At 37.4% G+C, this 20,939-nt stretch overlaps 1 protein-coding gene and 1 non-coding gene across 3 annotated transcripts; both read left to right on the forward strand.

The window, feature by feature from the left end:
• The first annotated feature begins 936 nt into the window (after positions 1-936).
• On the forward strand, positions 937-20,835 carry LOC114353445 (protein-glutamate O-methyltransferase). Of its 2 annotated transcripts, none has more exons than XM_028305470.1 (14): positions 937-1,132; positions 3,015-3,120; positions 3,767-3,984; positions 6,289-6,445; positions 7,829-7,996; positions 9,371-9,448; positions 11,445-11,562; positions 13,797-13,882; positions 15,360-15,421; positions 15,506-15,570; positions 16,233-16,354; positions 17,235-17,412; positions 18,073-18,199; positions 19,918-20,835. In XM_028305470.1, the coding sequence occupies exons 1-14, from the start codon at positions 1,038-1,040 to the stop codon at positions 20,027-20,029; spliced, it is 1,692 nt and encodes a 563-aa protein (XP_028161271.1). In that variant the 5' UTR covers positions 937-1,037; the 3' UTR covers positions 20,030-20,835. The 2 variants fall into 2 exon arrangements, with proteins under 2 accessions (XP_028161271.1, XP_028161270.1); XM_028305469.1 differs by lacking the exon at positions 937-1,132 and adding an exon at positions 1,499-1,792.
• Positions 2,851-2,923, forward strand: TRNAK-UUU (transfer RNA lysine (anticodon UUU)). Its single transcript has one exon. It is a non-coding gene; the product is annotated as a tRNA-Lys (tRNA).
• Positions 20,836-20,939: the final 104 nt, after the last annotated feature.

Below are 20,939 nucleotides of genomic sequence, written 5' to 3' on the forward strand. Positions count from 1 at the left end.
TAAAACTATCTTTTATTCACTTTCTCCCTCATTGTACAGGCAACAGCACATTCTTTCAATTTTGCTTGATTTGTGTTTGAATCTGTTTGAATTATTTAGCTTGATTATGCTCATGTCAGTACATATTGATAGCTTATTATCAGAACTAGCTCAATACAGGGTTTAGCTAGCTAGCTTTAGTGCTGTTGTCTGTATATGTAGATCGTTCTATCCACGAAGACGCGCCCCACCAATTTATGGTCGAGAGGGAAGCGCGTTAGGGTTTGGGGAGTTTGATCCGAGCAATCAAATATTATTGTAGTGTGCGACGCATAAATCCATGGATTTATTTAGCGTGTACCGATAACACTCAAACAGCGGAAAATAGTGGGGCGCGTCTTCGTGGACGATACGATTTTTACGTTATGTTCCTGTCGTTTTCTACTAGTCGAAGTAGGCTCCCACTAAAGTGGAGACGAGAGTTGTTAAGCATTTTGAATAACCAATCAGATTTCGTTATTTCCACATTCACATTCTATCTCGAAATAGAAGATTTCCGAGCCGTAGCTGAGCGAAGAGTTGTGTGAAGATTTCTCTCTCTCTTATTATCTCCTTCGTTATTCATCAGCTCAGCTTTGGTGGAAACCAGGCCTAATTCATAAAGAGAATTATCTTTACCTACACGTTAACAGCAGTGCCATGCATTGCCTGCATGGAAAGATTTATTATGGCCCACATCACTGATTGGAATATTATCTTCGCATGCAGCAGGCAGAGTCACAGGCTTTGATTAGTCTAGCTAGACACCTGACTAATAGTGCTCATTGTTAATTGGCATGTGTGTTATTAATTAGAAAGGTGTTCATATACAATTTACTATTTCGGAAGCTAACAGAAATTGGGTCGTATCTTTTTCTATAATTAGACCTAACTCATGGTCATCGCAACAGACGCAGATTCAGTTTGTGAAAAACATTCGTCTAACTACGCCGTTCTTTGTTCAGTGCTGGAATAAAAAATTTGGACAGTCAGTACAGCAGGAGGCTTGAATAGTCAAAATGGCGGCCTACGATTGGCCTGTGGATACCGAAAATCTGCCTGTAATGCGAATAGTGACACCAAGAAATGTAATAATGTGTGGGATATATGGCATGTGAGTACCTTTATTAACCTAACTTTTGTCAACATTAATTATTGCGTGGTTAGTTAGGCAGGTATTCCTTTGTTTTAATTTTAATTTATTTCAAGTAAACCATGAAATTCCATAATTTGAAATTTTGTATTTTCCCGGTACAATAGATTTACAGGGGTTGTTTAAATTAAAAACTAATTTCATTTTTGTTATTTTTTTTATACTAGTTTTCCTACAACATATTTTTCACGTTTAAAAAACAATAAAACACTGATTGAAAGTGTCGAATGAAACTCGAATCTCTTATTTCTCAAATAAAACACGAACCTAGCAATCAAGCTACAAAAATGAAACTTGCTTCGTAAATATATCGAAATGTCAATAAATGCTTCAATGTCAATTTAATGTCATGTCAATTCAAAAAAACTAAAAAAACACCAAAAATGTTTTAAATTCCGGCATAATCTCTATGTACATACTGTAAATAAATAAATAATTCAAACAAAAAATGAGTAAGATATCAGTCAAGGGCGGTAGTGAAACAGAGGTGAAAAGTTTCGAAGACGACTCTACAACACCGGATTTTATATATGGGGGGCCTTTTGTGAAGTTGGAGAAGGCATGCCCACTGCTGGACACGGCTACTCCCATAAATTTGCAATTACAAGGCACCTTTAAAAAGTACGTATCATCTTTATTTAATTTAAAAACTTAGGTTACCTGCTACAAGAATCTTGGTCAATCTTGGTAGTTTCCAATAAGATTTTAAAATAATGTTTTTAATTAAAATTCCTCTGACCACAGAGGATAGTTTTAGTGTTTTATCTTTTAGTCTATACACTGTTAATTCCTTAGAAAATTACTAAAAAGGCACCCAAATATTCTGTAAAAGTTATAGGGTCGCAGAATTAATGTTATTAACCTTTGTAATTATGTAACTTCTGGCCTCTGCATACTTATTGAAACTTACTATTATAGGTACTTAACTATGCCTTTTACCATCAGAAGTAAACATATTTAGGGACAAATTTACTTGTTGTATAAAAATAACACCTGTTTATAAACCCAGAACCTGAATCACCACTTGGTATTGTTGTCAGGAATGCAAATGTTTTGGCCAGGAGGCAGGAAGATATCCATGTAACTTTGTATTAACCCATCCCCAGGCGGTTGAGTATATGTCCTGTCCACATAACAATTGATTTCTATTGTCTCGATTTGAAGGGTTAAACTATCTTCCTCATGATTCATGAATATACGTATTGGTGAAAACCTTATGAAAAGATAAATAAGACAACTTAAGCACAAAATGACGAACAAGTGAAAAATTATAAATCACAAAAAAGTACAAAACTCGACTGCATCTCACTTAACTGTGATTGCAGTGAAATAAAATAACTTTGTTCTGCTTTAAAAACAATAATTTAATAACTCATTTTTTTTCAGTTGTAAGATTTCTCATTTCTCTTTTTTCTACATTATTTTTTTCATAATGATTGAATTATTTTAATTTACAAAAAACCACAAAAAAAACAAAAACCAACTTTATCTCCTAAGTAATACAGCCTATTATTTTTCAATTTCATCCAACTTGATTAAAATTTCTTATTACTATGGTGTTAAAGTTCATTTTGGGCTAACCAAAATCGGGCGTGAGTTTAGCAGTCGCCGTGATTACGTCACCATTCATTTTTTGACTGCTAAAGTAAATGTACGATAATTTCGGCCGACCTTTCGAAGCCCGGATAGCTCAGTCGGTAGAGCATTGGACTTTTAATCCAAGGGTCCAGGGTTCAAGTCCCTGTTCGGGCGGCCATCTTTTTTTATTTTATTTTTGTTTTTCTAAATCATTTCTTCGTTTTTTTTTTCAAATTACTTAATTTTTCTTGTTTTTTTTTTACAGGAGTTTTGCGTATTATTCTCTGAAGGAAAGATTGCCGATTATCTTGACGAAAGTCATAGATTATTGCTCGAGGGAAGGACAGAAAATCCGCTCTGCGAATAGTGCCGTAAGTAAAAGATGTTTTTATTTCATTAAATTGCGTAAATAATTTTGAAGTACTTTAGGTAAATAGAAGATGTATTTTTGTAAATACTGAAAACGCCGTGAATGACGCGTAGTCCACACAAATGTTAATGTAGTATTATGTAAAATTAGATATTTTTACTTGACTCCGCCCGCGGTTTTGCCCGCATAAATCAGCGCAAGAAAAATATATAGCTTGCTTCCCTCTTTCAAAAATCGCAATAAAACCATCAACCTCTTCTTGAATCAATTTATTTCTTGGTGAAAAAGACTAAAAATCCTTTTTGTGGTTTTTGAGTTTTATGTGAATAAACCAGACAAACGCAGTGGGGAGGACTTTGATTCATAATGATATTATACTAGCATGGGCGCGCGGGTTCGCCCGCGTAAATTTTTGTCTGTAACAGAAAACTTTATCGCGCGCGTCCTAGTTTCAAAATCCTATTGTTTCTGCAATTTTTAGTTTTTTGTGTGGATAAAAATGCTTGATACAGGTTGGTTTACTATTTTTAAGAGCTCAAGATCGAGGAGCGTGTACCTACTTACTGAGATGTTAACCGCACGGGCGGTGTTCGCGTCGTCAGTGTAATAGTAATAGGTAAATGTTTCTTTCTCTCTTTCTATTTCAGTCAGACGAAGACGTCCGAAACTTCATCCAATACGTAACCAAGCTGAAAAACGACCTAATGACCAACAAGAAGTATGACCTCCTCACAGTTGACACGCCTGAAGCTAAGCGCTGGAACGAATGGATACTGAACGCTGATAACTCGTACTACTTCACTAATACTTGGGTGTTCACTGAATGCTATGTGTACCGGAGGCTAAGGGAAGGATGTGAGCTACAGTAAGTACATTTTTTATGTTTGATCGGCCGTTTGGTGTAGTGGTTCGAAACGGACTACTATTCCGAAGGTAGCGGGTTCGATTCCCGCACAGTACAAACATTTGTGTGCATGAACATATTTGTTTGTATTGGACTGGGTGTTTTCTATGTATAATAAGTATGTATTTACGAAAAAAAAAAAAGTATTTAAGTATGTTTATATCCGTTGTCTAGTACCCATAGTACAAGCTTTGCTTAGTTTGGGATTAGAAGCGCAGTGTAAAATGTCCAAGGATATTTATTTATTATTTATTATTATTTATGTATAACAAGGCAGGTATTTGACTGCATCGCACCTGGTGTTAAGTGAGATGCAGTCTAGGATGGTACATATCTGCCCTGTAAGTGCCTATTCTCGCCTTGAAAAAGCCCGAATTATAACGTTCAGGAAAGACAGCAGGCAGCGAATTCTAGGCCCAAGCTGTTCGCATTATATAAGAGTATATCAGTTAATTTGTTATAGCCAAAGACTGTTTTATAAACAGCGTTGGAAAGAGTGGATACTGAAGGCATAACTCGTACTACTTCACTAATACTTGGGTGTTCACTCAGTGCTATGTACCGGAGGCTAAGAGAGGTGTGTGAACTGCAGTAGCCAGTAAGTATATCAATGGGACTACTCCCACCTCTCGTTCCCACCGCTGCAACTGCTGTGTAGCCAGGATCTACAGCTTGACCGCCAATGAAAACCCAACCAGTGAAGGTCAAGTTTGTCCCGGGGGAAAGTTAACTGTCATTGGACCCGCAACGAAATTATTATTAATCAGAAGAACATAGGAGGAGTTCGAAGGCGACGTCTACTGGTAAACAAAAGCCTCCCCCAAATGATTTCCGCATGGGTCCACCGAGTGGCAGGCCTGCCTAGACTATAGAATAGATACTAGGTCTATTCTATTTTGATCACCTGGCTTTGATCACCCATGTGATCAAAGTGGACTCCAAGCGACAATTTGGTGTCCTTTGATCACCCATGAATAAGATGACCTGGGTGATCAAAGTGTACTCCAGTTCAATTATTGTATTAGTTAGTTTAGTTTATTTCAACCTCAGGACGTCCACTGCTGAACATAGGCCTCCCCAATGTTTTCCAGATTGGCAGCATGCATCCAGCGCCTTCCTGCCACCTTTATGAGAGTGACACAATTCATGGGCGAAATCTTCCCCTAGGAGAAAGTTTTTCCTGAATTCTTTAACCATCATACTTTCGACGACCTTATAAAGGTAGCAGGAAAGCGCTGGATGCAGGCCGCTACCAACCGTGCGATGTGGAAGTCATTGGGGGAGGCCTATGTTCAGCAGTGGACGTCCTATGGCTGAAATGATGATGATGATACTTATTCATACCTGTGTCACAGGTTTCTTTGAAACCTACTTCAGGCACCAGTCTCTCACAAGTGATAGGAATTAAGCTAAGACTACTAGTATAAGACCTTGTATTTAAGTACGCATGTTTCCTACTTTTTGAAGAGAGAAATAAACAATTTATAGCCTGACCAGGAACATAAAAACCCTGGCATAGAGGCGCGTCAATTGCATTTTATAGTGCAACACTGAGTACAGTCGTACCTGTGTTAAATTAATAGGCTAACTTTATGTATCAGGATTCAGGATTACGGGCTAATTTGATATTTTCATAAATTAACAAAAAAATATTATTATAGGTAACCTGGTTTAAATAAATTAAATGAAACCATCAATCGAGCTAGTAGGATTTTTATTATTCATCAATAATCAAATTCAGAACTTGAATATTCAACTGCATTGTCTGCTCATGAACGCATCAAACTTGGTACTTCTTTCCCAAATCCATAAAATTCAACACTTAGAAAGTGACAAAAAAATTTTAAAATTGGTAGTTGATACAAACCACACCTAATTTTCATAGTGGACTGTACTATACGATAAACATGCCAGTAAATTTGACAACCTTTGTCGGAAACATTATTCAATGAAAATATTGTCCGAACCCTTAGTATTTCTCTTCGACAAATACTTTAACACATTGTGAACCACTTTTCTTTCACGACTATAAAAAGATTTTAGCAATTTAATTCACAAAATCAATTGCGCACAATTAAATTAAAGTTTGTTTACACTTTGACAGCAATAGACTGACATGCAAGGTGACATGTCAATGAAGTTTTCAGTTACTGTTGCCATTAAAAGAAATTAGTACCATTAGTTTTCCGCAATATGGCGAGGGTTTTTATGTTCCTGGTCAGGCTATATTTATTTATTTTATTTACCTATATTTTATTCTTACAGGAAAGGCCTCCAGAACTTCGATCCCTTCGACGAGCAGAAGGAAAAGGCTTTTGCTGGAGGAATGGAACCCATGTGCATAGTGGCCGAGAAACTGGTCACCATGCTGCCTGAGAGCGACAAGGACAAAAGGAAGGCTGACTTCATCACGCTGCTCAAGGTATGCTGTATAGGAGACGCTTCATTTTGTTGCAAAAATATCAGAATCTATCGTAAAAGTACATAAGGTGCATAATAAAGTGCATGAGAGCGGCAATGACAGGACATCTACAGGACTACAAGGTATAAAAAATGGGACAATTTTCACACCTCGTTCTCACCGCCCTGTCGTGCCCTGACTGCCCAAGCAACCGCACTCAGGAGGATTTGATGAGCGCTGCTGACAACGCCACTTTTGTGGCGGAGTTTTGAGAAGAAGAAGACCGCTGCAATGGGTAGCCAGGATCTACAGCTTGACCGCCACAAAAACCCAACCAATGAAGGTCAAGTTTGTCCCGGGGGAAAATTAAACTGTCATTGGACCCGCACCGAAATTAATCAGAACAACATAGGAGTTCGAAGTTAAGGTATGCTGTATAAGTGTAGGTATAGACGTCATATCGTTTCAACCAAAGTACGTCCACTGCTGGACAAAAGTCTCCCTCAAGGATTTCCACAATGACCGATCCTGCGCTGATGCATTTAGGTGTTATCCTCGACTTCACTAGATATAGTCCGCTAAGTGGAAAGGTCAGGATATGAGAGTGATTAAGATGGTGAACAAGGTGTGCTAAGTGTGTGAACCCATGTGCATAGTGGCCGAGAAACTGGTCACCATGCTGCCTGAGAGCGACAAGGACAAAAGGAAGGCTGACTTCATCACGCTACTCAAGGTATGCTGTATAGGAGACTGACTGACTGACATAGTGACTGACTGACTGACAAGGTATTTATCAACGCACAGCCCAAACCACTGGACGATTCGGGCTGTAATTTGGCATGCAGGTAGATGTTATGACGTAGGCATCCGCTAAGAAAGGATTTTACGATACTCCACCCCTAAGGGGGTAAAACGGGGTCCACGCGTACGAAATCGCGGGCGGCCGCTATAGTAATGGACAAAGTTATAGATAGAGATATAGAGAGATACCAACTAATGCCAGAGCATTTCTAATGCGACACTGAGTTTCGAACTCAGAAGTTCGAAATTCACACACACAAAATAATCAAAATATTTTATTTTTTATTTTTCTTTATTAAGGAAACAAACAGCATGAGTTTATACATGTGAACTTAAAAGATAAAAACAGTACAGTAGCCGTAGTCAGTTTCCACAGATAAACTTTACAAGTTAATCGAAAGTTATGCAGAGTGCGAGCAATTTATGTTTACAACGTTCGAATAATCTTTAGTACCTACTACGCAAGCAATGTAAGCTGTTTACATTATGACGTCGCTGCTGTCATCATTGCTGTCACCACCACTTCATTTTGGTGGAATTCGAATCGTCAAAACACTGTTATCCTTATTATTGCAAAATTCTCAAAATTTGCCTTGTCCCCAGATTTGTCTATGGGCGAACAAGTGCGACCTCTCGTTGTCTATGGGCGAGCAAGTCAACCTGAAAGGCGAGGCCAAGACCGAAGCCGGTAGCCCCGACAAGTCTAAAACGTCTGTGGTCGATACCGCTGTGATGGACCCGTTCCAGATGATCATAGACTATAAGGATAAGGTGAGAGAAGGTTTTTACAAGTCCTGCTGGTAAATTATGCAAACGCTATTTATAAGGAAACTCAAAATAAAGCCAAAAACGGAGTATATGGCACAACTACTTCAAAAGTATTATTACTTTTTATGTAATGTGGTTGGTATACCTCAATAAATAAAATAAAATAAAGAAGTAAAAAAAAATCAATAAAAAAAGTAAAAAAAAAGATATCAAAAAGGATTGCTAGCAAAACTGCCAGCAACACCATGATTTATTTATTTTTTGTCTTCTATCGATTGACAGTTTTTATTAAACATGCGAAACTGTATCTTACTCATGTGATAACAAGGTTTTATTCCGTTAAAATATTCTCTGGTGCCAATCTTACTTGTACAGTCAGCGTCAGATTGATAGCGAAAATTATCTGATATTCAATATTTCATATAAATGTAACCAGTCAAAGCAGGCCTGTTCATCTCCGCGAGTTTACATCGAAAACAAAACACGCACGATTGCCCCCTACAGGAGTACTATTCGACAAGGCCTCACATACGAGCGAACATTGACTCACGCACGCGTATTCTTGTGTATGATGGAAAAAAAAAGAGAAAATGGTGTACTAAATACTGTGCAGTATTTAACTGCCTAAATAATAATAAAAACACAGAATGTACTTTTTTAAGTTGCCTGAAGACACTGAGAGGTAAATAAGTAGTTAATATTATTCATGATAATTCATGCTAAATCATGTATTTCCTCCGCCATTTTCTGCAGTTTGGCACCTCACGTCACATCATTTTACCGAAGTCAGCCCTATAGCTTCGGCGCAGTGCCGATCACTGACGTTTGTCAACAAAACTTTTGACAAACTTGCCTGACTCTTGAGACAAGCTAAATTACACCATATAGTTAATGACATTGAGCATACATTTTTTTAAATACCTTCGCGAAGTAAAACTTCTGTACGTAGTACTTATTATTATTCTGTGGTCAAAGTAAGCATATTGTTTGGGGCACCAAAAGTAGTCAATGTTATGTTAGCAACACTGTTTTCAATTTTATATGAGCTGTATGCAATACTGGCTTGCTGACTGTACTTACTTATTTTTTGGATAATGTGTTATTAATGAAACAGACATTCTGTTTACTTCGTCGAACAGAAGGGCTAAAGTGCTACGCTACAACGCCATCTTTTGAGAATCTTCATAACTAAATTACAAACGTATGTATTGTGTCCTTGTAAACTCATAAAATACTTCACTATCGCGATGTTAAGTAATACAGCGCCATCTAGTGACGTTTCTTAGAACTAATTAATACAGATGTGTTGAAAATAAATATTAGACACGTATGTTTTCTTTTTTTTAGTATGTAAGCGTCATTCTATACTTATTTCAGATATTGGTGGATGATTCTGGCAAAGCAGTCGACCAAGTGATAGCAAAGGCAGAGGCTATCGCAAAAGCAATTGAAGGGGTAAGAATATAATTACTTTATTTTAAAATAATATTAATATTAGATGATTCTTCTCAGCACCAGCCCGTATGTTGTCCCGAAGTGGTGGTAGGACAAGCTATAGGACGTGTATAAGTGCCTTTTTTTGGGGAAAAATGCATGTAATAGGCTAGATGACAAAATTTCAATTATTTGTCCGTCAGACAGATAGTTAGAAAACATTAGACTCATTTTTTTTTCTTTCATAATAAATAATGACAGTGCTACATCGAGTTGAAATGGCGCGTTACGTCACGCTTCAGTAGATTTTTTACTCAAAAGTGACGTCACGCGACATTTCAACTCAATTTAATACTGTAATTATTCGATTATGAAAAAAATTTAATTTATTTAATTATTTAATTTGTGTTCAAATTGTTTTATTACCTGTCTGACGGACTAAATAGAATTTCGATTTCATTACCCAGTCATCATCCCTATTGCATACCTACCCTGTGGGCAAATGGTAGGTTATGTAAGGCTCCCTTCATCAGAAGGATTGGTGACTAAAATAACCCCGTTGCTCCGTCGATCGCCTTAGTGGGGAGAACTATGGGAATTTTCATCTAAGGCATATTTTATTCAATTGAAAAATAATTTATTTTGCAATTTAATTATTGCAGAACACAACATTCAAATTCCAATGCAGTTGTCACAGGCTGGCCACTTTGTATGGCATGCCGCTGTGCAAAGAAGAGGTTAATGTTTTTTTTGCAATAAAGTAGAATTATTTGGCCAAAAGAAGTAGACATTTTGACAGTATTGATAAATGCAGTATACAAGTTTTCATACCAAGTAGTATAGTCATAGACAAGTATAGTGATTAGTGAATAGTATTGTTAAAAAAAAATAGTATAAAAGAAGTAGCTAGCGAAAAGTTAGAGTTCATAATTCAAATACTAAAAATATTTTGGAGTGTTGAAATAAATTGATAAATATAACTGTATTTCTTTGTTCGTTTCCAAGTAGTCTCGGGATTCGAACTACCGACCAATAAATTAGCATTTCGACACCGAAAAATAGCATCGATTAAATAGAAACACGATATTTTTCAAAATGTATAAACTTTACAGTACTTACAGACAATTAAAGTTTGTTTTTGTCGGTAAATCCTAAAGTGACACATGCGATATCTAGTGTGTTTTATGTGAATTTTGAATACTGTCTTTTATCCATTTAAAAATTTATAAAATAGACCTAGTTTACTTAAAAATCGACTTTTGTCAACGTGACTGCTGTGTGTCAAAGAGACAGATATAGTTCCAAAATACTGAACTGTCCTATGCATGACATTGACAGTGGGGCGCCACCGTCAATACCGGATCGCTGGTTCCGATTTTTGTCATGTTGGAAACCATATAGTTGAACGATGGTAGCGCCCCCCTGTCATTGAGTTTGGTGGGACAGTTCAGCGTGGGTCATCTATAATGTACTGTCGCGGTGACGAAAAGTCAGCCGGGCATGCCTTGCCTGAGTATAATACAATACAGGGTGGAATTTTGTAATGCCACCTGGAGGGAAAGTACTCTTAATATTGTAGATAGAAAAAAAATCTCAAAGAAAACATTCCTTTATTTTTGAAAAGAAACATTCAAAGATTTGCAAAAATTTGCTTGCCACACCCGGGAATCGAACCAACTAAAATCTGTTAAAAATTACACCCTGTATTTTATTGCATCGATCGTTAGGGTCAAGCATAAGGATGAAATCTCTCTAACAAACTTGATAAATCAAATGAAAGGAAATCCATAAAATCTTAAATTATTTTAATTATGTATAGAAAATTATATGGTATGGTAGAGAATTTTCTAAAAATTTCCGAAAATCTATGAAAGCAGTTCTCTTTCTTTTAAAAAATAAAATAATGTTTTCTTTCAGTGAATTTTTCTATCTGCAGTATTAAGAGTACTTTCCCTCCAGGTGGCATTACAAAATTCCACCCTGTATACTTACTTATAATTTCCTATCCATTCTTCAGCCCAAGCCAGCTGAAGCGTCCCCGTCCAAAGCGGCCGTGGCGGAGCCCGAGGGCGAAGACGAAGCGCCGAAGATACCCTGCCCCGCCAAGATGGTCATACCGCAGTCGGTTATGTTCGGTGAGCTTGACTGGCAACACTGTGACGTCATTTCAGCCTAATCGCCACCTGCACTAAATAAGTCAGTCCACCGAGTTGGGAGTTCGTGTCGGTTACTTTGGTTTTCCTTGGAAGCCTCGAAGGTGCCTTTTGTCTTGCCAAGATGGTCATACCGCAGTCGGTTATGTTCGGTGAGCTTGACTGACACACAACACTATATGACGTCTACTGCTGGAAAAGGTTTCCCCCAAGGATATTTCTACTACCAGTTCTGCGCTGGTAAAGTCCGGTCGCCGAGCAGATAGAATTTCGTCCAATGACCCCAAGCTACCCGTCCTTATCGCTCGCGCGTAATTATATTGCTGTCGCGACTGTGCGACGGGCGCCCGCAGTGAGTGTGCGAGCGCGACAGCAACATAATAACGCGCGAGTGATAAGGATGGGTAGCTTGGGGTCATTGGACAAAATTCTACGTGCTCACGGACCAGGCTTTACCAGTACTGCGCTGCTAAAGTCCGGTCGCCGAGCAGAGAGAATTTCGTCCAATGACCCCAGGCTACCCATCCTTATCGCTCGCACACTCACTGCGGCCGCCCGTCGCACAGTCGCGACAGCAATTACGCGCGAGTGATAAGGATGGGTAGCTTGGGGTCATTGGACAAAATTCTACGTGCTCACGGACCAGACTATACCTGTCTAGTTCTAGTCCTGCGCTGCTAAAGTCCGGTCGCCGAGCAGATAGAATTTCGTCCAATGACCCCAAGCTACCCATCCTTATCGCTCGCGCGTGATTATGTTGCTGTCACGCTCGCACACTCACTGCGGGCGCCCGTCGCACAGTCGCGATCTGTGGATCACAGAAACTAAATGGAGATATGACAAGGGGGCGGGGCCGGTGTTGTAGCAATATGCCCAAAAACAGAACACATTGCTCGTGACAGCAATGCTAATGGGACGTTAATTCTCCTATGGGTCTCCTCATTTCACTCACGTCCACTGATGGACAAAGGCTCAAAGATTTCCATAATGCCCAGTCCTGCACTGACTTTCAGTAGATCATCGGTCCACGTAGTCCACACTACGTCTTCCGGCCCATGGTCGCCATTCGAAAACTAGAACAGTTCTCGAATGGCGACCATGCATGCCCATTTAATAGCCCATAATCATAGGCATGCGAAAATATGCCTTACCCTTTACAACGTAAAGTATAGGCACCCTTACACTACTTTTTAGAGTAATCTAGCTGACCCGGCGAACTTTGTTCCGCCTTAATGTCAATAAATAAGCAGACTTTTTTTTTCGAACGGGATAAAAAGTATCCTATGTCCTTCTCCTGGCTCTAAACTACCTCCCTGACAATTTTCAGCTAAATCGGTTCAGCCGTTCTTGAGTTATAAGTGGTGTAACTAACACGACTTTCTTTTATATATACAGGGTAACTGGAACTGAACCCGCCATAGCTAATACGCGTATAGAGGAGGTCATTTGCTAATTATTGAACCTTACTTTTTATAGTTTAGGAAATATGTCAATTTTTAAACTTTTTTCAGATTTTTCCGAAATTTTACCTAAAAACTGCTTAAAATTTTTTCTCGCATGATTTTAACCGATTTTTTTATTTGATACTAATATCGAATAAACTTTTAGTTAAATAAAATAAATTTCAGATCCAGATAATGATTGAATAACTAGCCACGAGCCGCCAAAGTTCAACAAAAGTACAAACCACGATAAAAAATTAAAGTTCGAATTCGATTTAAAAAAAAGCTAATGGTGATAATGGATTGCCAATGATCTTCGGAAAAATCTAAAAAAAGTATAAAAATTGACATATCTCCTAAACTATAAAACTTTAGTCATAGAAAGTAGGGTTCAATAATTAGCAAATGACCTCCTCTATACGCGTATTAACTATGGCGGGTTCAGTTCCAGTCACCCTGTATAGATAACTAGATTTCCGCCCGCGGCTTCGCCCGCGTGGAATTTTGTCTGTCACAGAAAAACTTTATCGCGCGCGTCCCTGTTTCAAAAACCGGGATAAAAACTATCCTATGTTCTTTCCCGGGACTCAAACTATCTCTATGCCAAATTTCATCAAAATCGGTTGCGAGGTTTAAGCGGGAAAGCGTAACAGACAGACAGACAGACAGAGTTACTTTCGCATTTATAATATTAGTTGGGATTAATAAAGACTTATTGTTACATTTTTCTTATATGGCAACACCTTGCAATATCAACCGTTATTTTTCTTTCAGATATCGTCTGTGACAACGCTGGGTACGAGTTATTTGCAGACCTATGCCTGGCGCACTTTTTGGTGTCGCAGAAAATAGTTCAGAAGGTAATGTCCTTTACATTTTTTTTTTCAAGTTCCTGAAAGTCGTATGATTTTTTTTTACCATACAATATTAAATCTTCTATACAGTGTGAGTCACATTAAAGTGTACATATGAAAATAGATGAAACTAGACCTATTTTTATCGACAAAAAAGAGGTCAAAAAATTTTTGAGATTTTTTTAATTTTTTATAGATTTTTTTTTCTTCCAATTACTTATTGTAAAGAAAATGTAATAACTTCTAAACTAAGCGGTATATCCTGATAAAATAAAAACAGTAATAATGCAAAATAATAGGCGATACTAAAAAAATACATAAAATACACAAAAAATGCCAACAAATAATAAAAAATGATACTTTTTGAAAAAAATCTGCTTTTAAATTCGTGTTTTTTTGGTTATTTGATAAATTTTTCCAAAAAATGTCCCTATAACAGGTGGTTTTTATTGCTTTGTATTATTCTCTATCGTATTATCTTTGTAAAACCAAAAATTGTATGTCTCTATCCCTATCACAACATTTGCTATGATCGTTTGAACAAAGGCCTGCCACAACATTATTCTCCGGTACAGGTAGAGACAATTTTAATTTTTAACTAAAATGCTTATTTTTCTTCGAAATCTTTTGTTTTTATTTGAAATCTAACTTGTCTTTATCAAAATTACAAATCTAGAGCCATTTTCAGTTTCGTTGTTAACGAAGCGTTGAATGACGCGCCCGGAGAGGTTTAGTTCAAACGATCATTTCAAACGTTGTGATAGGGATAGAGACATGCGATTTTTGGTTTTACGAAGGTAATACGATAGAGAATAATACAAAGTGATAAAGACCACCGGTTATAGGAGCATTTTTTGGAGAAATTTATCAAATAACCAAAAAACCACGAATTTAAAAGCAATTTTTTTTTCAAAAAGTATCATTTTTTATTATTTGTTGGCCTTTTTTGTGTATTTTATGTATTTTTTTAGTATTGCCTGTTATTTAGCATTATTACTGTTTTTATTTTATCAGGATATACCGCTTAGTTTAAAAGTTATTACGTTTTCTTTACAATAAGTAATTCGAAGAAAAAAAATTCTATAAAAAATTAAAAAAAAGTCTCAAAAAATTTTTGACCTCTTTTTTGTCGATAAAAATAGGTCCAGTTTCATCTATTTTCATATGTACACTTTAACGTGACTCACACTGTTATAAAAGAAAGTCGTGTTAGTTACACCACTTATAACTCAAGAACGGCTGAACCGATTTAGCTGAAAATTGTCAGGGAGGTAGTTTAGAGCCAGGAGAAGGACATAGGATACTTTTTATCCCGTTCGAAATTAAAAAAAAAGTCTGCTTATTTATTGCCATTAAGGCGGAACAAAGTTCGCCGGGTCAGCTAGTTGTTTATAAAGATTACATACAAATAGAAGTAGAAAACTACTGGTAAGGTTTAGTAAAACTGATAATTTTCATATATTTTTGATATTTCTTTTTTCAGGTCCGATTCCACGTCAAAAAAATACCTTGGTTCGTCTCTGACGTCACTCCAAGAGATTTCAAGTAAGTGTTTGTATTTGTTATGGTTTTAACATCATTCATGATAAAAGTTTCTGTTCCCGATATTCAAATGTTTTTTTATTACAGGAACACCATAGAGAAATGTAGATCGGCTAGTTATAAAAGAGAAGTGCAACAGGAAACAAAAGCAGGTTAGTTTATTGATATATTAACTTTAACAAACGTCAGAAATCTGTCAAATTCCATACAAAAAACACCGCGTGATCGATAAGTTACGGTTAAAGTTAGGTGGTGCAACTCAGCCTAAGAAAGTTTTTGGGGAGAGTAAATTTCATTTATTTTAATCAATTTCCTTCTTCAAAGTGACGTTTTAAATAGATGACATTTTTAGCACAAATTTTATGACAGTGATAATCGAATCGAAATCGAATTATATGCCTACTTACTACCTGGTTGGTAGTAAGTACTTCACTTACTACCTACCATAAGCGAAGGAAACCTGTTTAAAAAAATACTGGCTTCCCTGACCCAAAACCTGACTCAAAACTTACACGTTACTCGAACCGTACAATTTTGCCAAAAAGTTTCTTCAAAACATGCTCTTACGGTGTCCCTTACTAATGATGGCTATCGTTTTTATACTTAACAGTTGGCACCCCTGGCGATTGACAGGACCTTACTCTACAGTGGCGCCATCTTGATGAGTGCAAATGCGATAGTCCTCCTACCACTTTAGCGCTCACCAGTTGATGCCACTGTCTTCGCTACTAGCAAGTGACAGGACCTTACTCTACAGTGGCGCTAACTGGTGAGCGCTAAAACGATAGCCCTCATTGTACCTATTTGTCTACAGAGCCTACCGCGGAGGGCGAAGCCCCGCCACCGGAGCCTCCGCGGGTCATAGCGGCCGACAGCCTCCATACCATAGCCGACCAGTGGGCGGCTTACGTCGACGACGGGACTTTTGTGGTCTTGGTGAGTACGAGACTATTCCCACCTCTCGTTCCCACCGCTGCAACTCCTGTGCAGCCAGGATCTACAGCTTGACCGCCAATAACCCAACCAGTGAAGTTTGTCCCGGGGGAAAGTTAAACTGTTATAGGACCCGCAACGAACTTTATCAGAAGAACAAAGGAGTCTTGGTAAGTAATAGTTACTGCTACAGCATGTAGCCTAGCCTTACTAAACAGAGAAGCACATTATTGGCAGATGAATTAATAAAAAAAACATATTATTGCCTTTGCTTCTTCCTACAAAAGGAAAAAACTAACAAAAAAATGATACAATGTTGCTACATACAATACCGTTAATCGTTATTTTTTAATGAAACTTTTATTATCTGTGCCCGCGTCTTCATTTAAATGTCAGTTGGTGGTGCCACTAAAGATAGAGTAACTTGTTAGTGGCCAAGACAGTATCGCCAACTGGTGAGCTCTGAAGCGGTAGGAAGACTATTGCATTTGGACTCACCAAGATGGCGCCACTGTAGAGTAACGTCTTGGCAACCAGTGCTGACGGCAGAGTAGAATACATTTGTCACCAAGCCCCATTTTTCTCGCGGGTGTCGTAAGAGGTGACTTAGGGACTACACATCAAACAGAGAACGGGCAGCGCTCTCTGAAAAACATCAAACTTTTATACTGCGATCTCCAACCCGCCTGCCAAGCGTGGGGATTATGGCAAAACCCTCCACTATAGTAGAGGAGGCTCATAGTCCAACTGTGGACTGTAAAGCGCTGTTGATGATGATGATGATGAACCAGTGGCGCCAACCGTTATGTATAAAAACGATAGCCCTCATTAAATAGGAATATACTATCTTCATCCATTAAAATACTAAACTATTTCTCTCCAGAGTGACGACTTCTGGACATCCCCTCACACGTACAAAGACATGAAAAAGTACGACTACAACTTGTACCGGAAGCTGCAGTACGCGGCGGCCATTTTGTTCAAAGGCGACCTCAACTACCGGAAGTTGCTGGGCGAGAGGAACTGCAACCCAGTGCTGGGATTCGAACCTTCGTTGCAAGGTAATTTTCTTATTAATTTTTGATCGTATACTCTATTGAATGAAGTTCAAAATCCATTGGAAAAGTTTTACATTTAGCTGTGCAACACTTCAGTGTCCCAGATATGACATTGACAGGATGGCTCTACTATCGTACTGGGTTTCAATTCTGATTTTTGCCACGTTGGACAACACTGAAGTGTCCCGTATACAGGAGGGCGCTACTATCAATATTAGTTCCGATTTTTGCCTCTTGACGTTTCAATATCTTTGGATTTTATGATGTTTTTTTTTTTTAATTTTTGATCTAATCTGATAAATAAAATAATAATAATAATAATAAATACTCTTTATTGCACACCACATTGTAAAAAGAAACAGAAAGAAAAGGAACACATAAGGTACAATTAGGCGGTCTTATCGCTATGAAGCGATCTCTTCCAGACAACCTATAGAGAGGACAGTTACTTAAAACAGATGAAGGGGAAGGCGGTGTCGACACTAATGAAATAAATAATAATAAACAAAAGTGTAAAATTTAACCCAAAATAATACATACAAATAACATAAAAGTTTATTTTATGTTATGTTATAATAAGCTGTATGTATTTTTTAATAAAAAAATTAAATTATTTTTTTAAAACGTTATAACCTAAATGAATACAACAAATATTTCTTGCAGGCTTCATCCCAGCGCCAATCATAGCAGTGCGCACAGTGAAAGCGGACCTCATCTGTGGCCTGCCCAAAGGCAGGTGGGAGCAACTCAACAAGATCGACGAGCAATGGATGCAGAAAGGCGATTACGGGTCAGTGTTGCTAGAAACAATAATTAACTTGAAAATTATAAATAACTTGAAAAAAAGGGTAGGTATACTCAACATTGATGAAACAAACGCTGGCCATAACAGCGTATTACACTTGAAAATTTCGACGGGTTCATCCAGTGTCTAAGTAGCTCAGTTGGAAGAGCAGTCGCCCGGCAAGCGGAAGGTCGTGGGTTCAATTCCCGCCTTAGGCAGTTCGATTTTTTCAAGTTATTTATAATTTTCAAATTAGTTTGAGATGCGACTCTTAACGCTAAAAATTAAATAACAACAATAATTAACGGTTCAGTGTTGCTAGATCACTGACCTCTAATAAACACTGGACAGGCTGTCTCATACAAATTATACCTAATTTTGTGTGCCAATTTGAAGCGCCACTACGATTGTCCCGAGTACTAATTATGACGTACATTGTATGGAGTAACCATAGGAGTAAGCGAGAAAGAACATTACTAATTAATTTTATTTCCATTGTCAATCGTATCTGCCTACATTATGGCTTACAGCGCCAAAATGTCGAAACTCAAATAGGCACAAAAATATTATAACAGCACCCAGTCCAGTGTAAATACTACAGGTCAGTGTGCTAGATGTAAAAACATTTTTACGGTTCAGTGTTGCTAGATATAAAACTTTTATGGTTCAGTGCTGCTAGATGTAAAAACTAATGATTATGACGTGTAGGTAGAAAGAAAATCTATTATGATTTATGTTATACAAACGACAGCACATAAAGTTACCTATTCGCTGGGTGCGAAGTACTAGGTGGGGGGGGACATAATCTATCGCAGCGCTCATGGTGGTCAAAAGTAGAAATAATGTAAGCTCTGTCATCAGATGTATCTGTCAATGGCAAAGCGATTCTACATAATACATTTTAATATCATTAATTAATCGCATGAAAAGGGTCCTACTGGGAACTTAAATAAAAGAGTGGACTGTATTTCGATAGGGCTGTTTTAATAGCCGTTTACAATTTGGAAATAACTAAACTATACAACGTGGTAGTACAAAAATGAGTCACAGTAGTTGTTGTGCACAGATGTTTGCCTTATGATGAGAGCGTGAATTATTGAACTCTGCCCTTGTTTTGTTCTTAATTCTTCTACATCTCGGACTTGTCCAGCCAATACCAACAACTTTCCTTTAAATACGGTTTGTGGTTGGAATTTGATATTGTAACTCTCACAAACCCGGTCTTCAAAACGATACTCATTTCGATCTGAAAACGATATTTAATTTATTACTAGCGATACAGAAACATTTAAATATATTTACTGTTATATAATGAAACCGTTAAAGTAGCTTTTTCTTTTTGTTTTACTGTAAAACTACAACTATAAATGAAGTAAACAAACCCTGACACAATCAAAATTAAACACACTTTTTGGACTTACCTCATTTGATTTGAATGACCAAAATGATTTCAAAACCTTTTTTCCACCCAAATCGTGGTATAACAACAATTTATTAGTTGAAAATATTTGTTATTTTTTCATTTCGATATTTTTTCACAAATATACGACCTAAATGTCAATGTGACAGAGCCCACAAAGTTGTGGACGCTAGTTGGCGCTGTAATCGTGCACGGAGCCAATACACTGTGAGATCTTACATAGGTGTTTCGTAATTGTTATAAGAGCGATTTTGCAATAAAAAAATCATTTCTTATTTTATATCCCCCTGCTTTTTTCTTTCAGTGTGATCCAATTCTGCGCGAAGGCTGAACCTCTAAAGGTGGCCGACAGACCGTGTCTCGACTACGGAGAAGTTTGCTTCGGCGCCGGCTGCCCGGTCCATACTGATCTATGATCCTAGACTTACCCAGCCATAGACAACAATTATAAACACGGATTTATAATCATAGACAATGTTACAAGGACTGAAAGCCATAGACTAGATTTATTCATCGCGGACAGCCAAGCCGAAAGTGTTTCGCAACCTGCTATCATAGACAACCAGCTGCCTGCTTCTCATTCATCTATGATTGCCTACTAACAACGTACAAACGACCAAAGAACAATGTAAGTCTTCGTCACCCCCATAACAGCCATAGACTACAGTCATATGCCGTCGGTTGCCCAGACAACGCGGATCTATGATAATAGATAATACAAAACGTTCGTAGAACACTATTCATTATAAGTACGACGCCATTCTTGTCATAGTCAATTTAGATAGAATAATGTTTTTTAAAGATTTCACACTATTGCCTTGTGATTTGAAATTCACATTAAAACTTGCATTTTCTATTTGTAATTTAATATAATAATCTAATATTGGTGTATTCGGCGGTTTTCTTACAATTTAGGGTTTGTGCAATCCTTAAAGGTATTCAACTTTACTTCCCATAGGTCCTAAGTATACCTTTATTCCGTTGATTGAAGTCATAAAGTTGGAAATAAGTTAAATTATTATTACTGAATTTAAACCATAGTTGTGATAAGATATAGTTACCCTAATTACTTACTCATTTTTTGTTATGAATTTTTAAACGAACGTTAACTATTTCTTGATAAAAAATGAAAGCAACTGCGTTTGCACAATCAATCCATAGTTTATACAAATCTAACCCATACCATTTTTTTTACTGTTACGCAATAAAGTTTTCAAAATAAGTCGTCTTTCTCTTTGCCTATTTTCGTTATTATTTGTAAAAAAACAAGTTGACCAAAACTCATGCACTAAAATAAATATTTTTTCTTTCTTTCTTTCAAAGAAA

Source organism: Ostrinia furnacalis, unplaced genomic scaffold, assembly GCF_004193835.3.
Source record: "Ostrinia furnacalis isolate ACB-3 unplaced genomic scaffold, ASM419383v2 OfSCF1657, whole genome shotgun sequence".
In the NCBI taxonomy this organism is placed as follows: domain Eukaryota; kingdom Metazoa; phylum Arthropoda; class Insecta; order Lepidoptera; family Crambidae; genus Ostrinia; species Ostrinia furnacalis.